Source organism: Trichosurus vulpecula, chromosome 5 (assembly GCF_011100635.1).
Source record: "Trichosurus vulpecula isolate mTriVul1 chromosome 5, mTriVul1.pri, whole genome shotgun sequence".
Taxonomy (NCBI): Eukaryota; Metazoa; Chordata; class Mammalia; order Diprotodontia; family Phalangeridae; genus Trichosurus; species Trichosurus vulpecula.
The window spans coordinates 141,489,284-141,495,775 of NC_050577.1; the positions used below are offsets into that span (position 1 = coordinate 141,489,284).

General features: G+C 39.7%; 1 protein-coding gene across 1 annotated transcript; it reads right to left on the reverse strand.

Annotated features, from left to right (window-relative positions):
* Positions 1-5,484: 5,484 nt before the first annotated feature.
* Positions 5,485-6,271, reverse strand: LOC118851077 (ubiquitin-like protein FUBI). Its single transcript, XM_036760640.1, has 2 exons — positions 5,993-6,271; positions 5,485-5,625 (listed from the first exon to the last, which is right to left on the reverse strand). Exons 1-2 carry the CDS (start codon positions 6,266-6,268, stop codon positions 5,485-5,487), a joined length of 417 nt encoding a protein of 138 aa, XP_036616535.1. The 5' UTR covers positions 6,269-6,271.
* Between the last annotated feature and the right edge of the window lie 221 nt (positions 6,272-6,492).

Consider the following 6,492-nt stretch of genomic DNA (forward strand, 5'->3'; position numbering starts at 1 on the left):
GTAGGAATGTAAACAAAACAGTTCAGCTTTAGTAAGTCCCTTGCAATTTCTTTTTCTTGATTACCTTTTCATGCTTCTCTTGATTCTTGTGTTTGAAAGTCAAATTTTCTATTCAGCTCTGGTCTTTTCACTGAGAAAGCTTGAAAGTCCTCTATTTTATTAAAAGTCTATATTTTGCCTTGGAGCATAATATTCAGTTTTTGCTAGGTAGGTGATTCTTGGTTTTAATTCTAGCTCCATTGACCACTGGAATATCATATTCCAAGCCCTTCGATCTCTTAATGTAGAAGCTGCTAGATCTTGTATTATTCTGATTATGTTTCCACAATACTCAAATTGTTTCTTTCTGGCTGCTTGCGGTATTTTCTCCTTGATCAGGGAATTCTGGAATTTGGCGACAATATTCCCAGGAGATTTCTTTTTGGGATCTATTTGAGGAGGCGACCGATGGATTCTTTCAATTTCTATTTTGCCATGTGGCTCTAGAATATCAGGGCAGTTCTCCTTGATAATTTCTTGAAAGATGGTATCTAGGCTCTTTTTTTGATCATGGTTTTCAGGTAGTCTAATAATTTTTAAATTATCTCTCCTGGATCTATTTTCCAGGTCAGCGATTTTTCCAATGAGATATTTCACATTGTTTTCCATTTTTTCATTCCTTCGGTTCTGTTTTATAATATCTTGATTTCTCATCAAATTACTAGCTTCCACTTGCTCCTGTCTAATTTTTAAAGTAGTATTTTCTTCAGTGGTCTTTCGGACCTCCTTTTCCATTTGGCTAATTCTGCCTTTCAAGGCATTCTTCTACTCATTGGCTTTTTGGAGCTCTTTTGCCATTTGAGTTAGTCTATTTTTTAAGGTGTTGTTTTCTTCAGTACATTTTTCAGTATTTTTTTGGGTCTCCTTTAGCAAGTCATTGACTTGTTTTTCATGGTTTTATTGTATCCTTCTCATTTCTCTTCCCAATTTTTCCTCTACTTCTCTAACTTGCTTTTCCAAATCCTTTTTGAGCTCTTCCATGGCCTGAGACCAGTTCATGTTTTTCTTGGAGGCTTTTGTTGTAGGCTCTTTGACTTTGTTGACTTCTTCTGGCTGTATGTTTTGGTCTTCTTTGTCACCAAAGAAAGATTCCAGAGTCTAAGATTGAATCTGGGCGTGTTTTCACTGCCTGGCCATATCCCCAGCCAACTAACTTGATCCTTGAGTTTTTCATCAGGGTACGACTGCTTGTAGAGTTAAGAGAATTATGTTCCAAGCCTGGGGGCATGCACCAGCTCTGCCACACCAGCACTCCTCCTTCCCCAAGAACCCCCAACCCAGACTGGACTTAGATCTTCAGCAGGCTCTTCACTCCTGCTCTGATCTGCCACTTAATTACTCCCACCAGGTGGGACTGGGGCAGGAAGGAACTGCAGCTGTAGTTCTGTAGCTGCCCCACCTCCTCTGCCCCCGAGGTGGTGGCCGAACCATGAACTCCTTTATAACTCTGTCCCCAGCAGCTTTTCCCACTAACCTCCTCTATTGTCTTTGGTGTTTGTGGGTTGAGAAGTCTGGTAACTGCTGCAGCTCACTGATTCAGGGCGCTAGGGCCCACTCTGCCTGGCTCCTGGTCTGGTTGGTCTGCACCACCCATGCTGGGCTCTGCTCCACTCCTCTCTGCTCCGTTCCGAGCTCCGTGTGGAATAGACCTCACCCAGAGACCATCCAGGCTGTCCTGGGCTGGAGCCCTGCTTCCCTCTGCTATTTTCTGGGTTCTGCAGTTCTAGAATTGGTTCAGAGCCATCTTTTATAGGTTTTTGGAGGGGCTCGGCGGGGAGCTCACACTAGTCCCTGCTTTCCAGCTGCCATCTTGGCTCCGCCCCCCAGGAAGATGATTTCTAAGTATTTTGAGTAGTGATGGCAGACCTAGAGACTTCCTAATGCTGATTACAAAATCTTATTTGTACAATTTGGAGACCAAAAAAAGACAGTGACAGGTTAAAAGGCAGTTGTCAAGGAGTTTATTTGAAGTCATATTACTGACATAAATGTTTATAAAGATTAAAGTATAGATGCCAATGTATCAAAAAGTGACTGGAAAGCTACCAAGCTGATGACCGATGAATTTCTCAGTATAAAAATCTCATTACAGGCTGCCAAGTTTTGGCTAATGCGATATAAGGCACATTAGCAGTGCTGGTTTTGGTGACTTCTTTGCAAGCATTAATAAACATTTGCCTCTCCTCCTTCACCTCAGAGTTGTTTAAATGTCTATTCACTGAGAAAAAAAATGAGTTGTTGATTTAAGTTTGCTGGACTATTCCACCTTGCAATTTCTGTAAAGTACCCATTTTCTTTTCTGGAAGTATTTGATTATTTTTTTCTATGTGTCCACCATTAAAGTTAGATTGTATCAAATCATCTTGGCTAGTCAAACATCCAGAAATCATTTGCTCTATGGTTAGATTTCTGCCAAAAGAGCTGGGAAACTTCCTTAGCCAGTGAACACTTCATCTCCTTGTGAAGTAGAAGGATATCAGAGCCAAGTGCAACATCACTTTATAATATAAGCTTGTTTCTGTGTGATGTCTCATAGAGGAGGAACATGATTTCTGAATATGAACAGTATTATGTCATTAAACAGCAAGAATCAGTAGAGAGAATAAACTAGTTCACAGAAATTTGACAAGAGATCCAAGAAAAGCAGATTATCCCTAGAGGATTTATAAATGGAACTGAAAAGAAATGGCAGATGAAAAATAATATAGATTTGTCAAGATTTCCGAAACAATTTTCCCCTATCAGTCATAGTGTAGGCATCATATTTTACTCTCAAATCACTGTGTCAAATGTGCTGAATGAGGATATAGGGATAGGGATGTAGATGAGGAAGACAGGAAGTATAATAGGACCAAGTCAAAGTAAGTCAAGTCAGCAAGCGTTTATCAAGTGCTTAGTATTTTCCAACTCTTGTGCTAAGCACTGAGGATACAAGCAAAGAAAAAAAAGAGTTTCTGGCCTTCAAGGACCTTGCATTCTAATGGAGTAGGTCAGCTAAAAACATTCATTAAGTGCTTACTTTGGGCCAGGCACTATGCTAAATGATGTGGATAAAATGAATGGCTGGCTTTTGCCAGTCTCTGTTCTCAAAAAGGTTATAGGCTAATGGCAGAAAAATGTGAAAAAGCAATACAAAACTCTGCTCAAATAATACATATATATGATAGACCAGAGGTAATTATAAGAGGAAAGACACCAGAATTAAAGAGGAATAGGAAAGGTTTCATGTAAAAGCTGGGATTTTACTTGTGACTTCAAGGAAGCCAGGAAAGCTAGGAGACAGAGATGAGAGTGGAAAGGATTCCAGTAATGATGGATAACTAAGAACATTGTCTGAGTCAGAAAATGGAATGTATCCTGTGAAGCACAAGTATGTGATTAGTGTCATTGAATTACATATTATGTTTGTGTGTGTGTAGGGGGTGGGGGAGGAGGTGTAAGAAGATTGGAAAGGTAGAAGATGACATGGTCAGAGCTATACTATGGGAAGATAAATTTGTCATCTGATTGGAGGATGGAATGGAGTGGGAAGAGTTTTTTTGGCAATGAGACCCACCAAAAGGTTCTTGCAATAATCCAGGTGTGATGTGATGAAGATCTGCACCATAGTTCTGGAAGGCAGAAGAGAGAAGAATGTATATACAAGAGTTATAAAAGTAAAATTGACAGCCCTTGACAGCAGATTAGTTATGGAACTTGAGAAAGTGAGGAATTGAGGGTGATACCTTGATTGTGAGACTAAGTGACTAGGAACATGGTGGTGTTCTTGCTAATAATAGGAAAACTAAGAAATGAGGAAGGCTTCGTGGGAAAGATAAAGAGTTCAATTTCAGACATTTTTAAATTGAAGATGTAGGGAATTGGAGAGATAAGATTGGAGGTGAATTGGTTAGAGTTGGGTAAGTATATTTTTGAATCATCAGCATCACGGTAATAACTGAATCCATGAAAGCTGATAAAGTCACCAAGTGAAATAGTATATATAAAGGGGACAACATAAAAACAATTAGGGAGAGGGATGAGAAGGAATAAGCTTTTATATAGGGGCCCTGTTATGTGAAAGCATCTTCGTTGATGGTACATTCAACTATTTTGTTTTTAATACTGGTTTTTTGGTTTTCTTTTTTTTTTAAAGCAAATTGACCAATGCTTTGTCTGTTTACCCCCATAAAACCAGCTCCAAGTTTTATTTATTAATTCAATGGTTTGACTGCATCCCATGAATTTTGGTATGTTGTCTCATTGTTGTCATTCTCTTTAAAGAAATTACTTATTATTTCTATAATTTATTCTTTGAACCACTCATTCTCTGGGATTAAATTATTTAGTTTCCAATTAACTTTTTAATCTGTTTCCATTATTGAATGTAATTTTATTGCATTATTGTCTGAGAAGGATGCATTCAATATTTATGCTTCTCTGCATTTGTTTGTGAGGTTTTAATACCATAACATATAGTCAATTTTTGTGAACATGGAATGTACAACTAGAAAAAGGTATACTTCTTTCTATTCCCATTCAGTTTTCTCCAGGGAGCTATCATTTCTAACTTACCTAAAATTCTATTTATCTACTTAACTTGTTTCTTGTTTATTTTATGGCTAGATTTATCTAGGTGTGATAGGGGAAAGTTGAGGTCTCCCATTAATATAGTTTTTTTAAAAAATATTTATTTTTCATTTACAACATTCAGTTCCACAAGGTTTTTGAGTTTTATTCCTATACTCTCCAGTGTTTTCAAAGGAATGGGTGTTGTATTTTGTCAAAAGCTTTTTCTGCATCTATTGAGATAATCATATGATTTCTGTTAGTTTTGTTGTTGATATGATCAATTATGCTGATAGTTTTCTTAATATTCAACTGGCCTTGAATTCCTGGTATATATCCTACCTGATCAGTGTATTATTCTTGTGATAAGTTGCTGTAATCTTTTTGTTAATATTTTATTTAAAATTTTTGCATCTATATTCGTTATGGAAATTGGTCTATAATTTTCTTTCTCTGTTTTGGCTCCTCACTGTTTAGGTATCAGTATCATATTTGTATCATAAAAAGAATTTGATAGGACTCTTTCTTCACCTATTTCCCAAATAGTCTATATAGTATTGGGATTAATTATTCTTTAAATGTTTAATAGAATTCACTTGTAAATCCATCTGGCCCTGGAGATTTTTTCCTAGGGAATTCACTGATGCCTTATTCAATTTCTTTTTCTGAGATGGGGTTATTTAAGTATTTTACTTCCCATTCTGTTAATCTGAGCATTTTACATTTTTGTAAATATTCATCCATTTCACTAAGATTGTCAAATTTCTGGGAAAATAATTGGGCAAAAGAGTTCCTAATAATTATTTTTTTTTAATTTCCTCTTCACTGGTGGTGAATTCAACCTTTTCTTTTTTTTTTAAGAGTCATAGCAGCTTTATTAGGGAAAGTACCAGGGGATTAGAAGTTGGCATTGGGACCCTTCTTCTTTCCAAAGGTGGGCACTACATTGACAAAGCGTCGGTTGTACTGCATCCTCCTCTTAGGACGCCCAGTCGTCGTCGTCGTTGTCTTCTTCTTCTTCTTCTTCTTCTTCTTCTTCTTCTTCTTCTTCTTCTTCTTCTTCTTCTTCTTCTTCTTCTTCTTCTTCTTCTTCTTCTTCTTCTTCTCCTCCCCCTCCTCCTCCCCGTCTTCTCCCCCCTCCTCCTCCCCCTCCTCCTCTTCCTCCTCCTCCTCCTCCTCCTCCTCCTCCTCCTCCCCCTCCTCCTTCTCCTCCCCCTCCTCCTCCTCCTCCCCCTCTTCCTCCTCCCCCTCCTCCTCCTCCTCCTCCTCCTCCTCCTCCTCCTCCTCCTTCTTCTTCTTCTCCTCCTCCTCCCCCTCCTCCTCCCCCTCCCCCTCCTCCTCCCCCTCCGCCTCCCCCTCCTCCTCCTCCTCCTCCTCCTCCTCCTCTCACCCCCCCCCCCCCCACCTTGGGAGTCTGACCCCTCACTTTTCCAGCTCGGGCCAGAGAGCCATGGACTTTACCTCCTAGCATGCGGCCAGCCACTTTCAGGGTGGACAGGGGCTCCACCCCGCACTGCCCCAAGATGGCTTCATCCTCCAGCAGGGAGCCCCCTAGAAGCAGGACTTGATCCTCGGGGGCGATGCCCTCCAGAGACGCCACATGGGCCTTGATCTGGGCGACGGTCTCCTGCCCGGTCACCTCGAGGGTGTGCAGAGCCTGCGCGCGAACAAACAGCTGCATGGTGGCGACCCCGGCATGCTAGTCCTGCTTCTGCCGCGATGAAGTTGGAGACCAGAAAAAGCAACCTTTTCATTTTTGACACCAGTAATTTGGCTTTCTTTTTTTAATCAAATTAACCAAAGGTTTATCTATTTTATTGGCTTTTTAATGGAACTAGCTCTTAGTTTTATTTATTACTTCAATAGTTTTCTTAATTTCAATTTTATTAATCTCTCCTTTGGTTT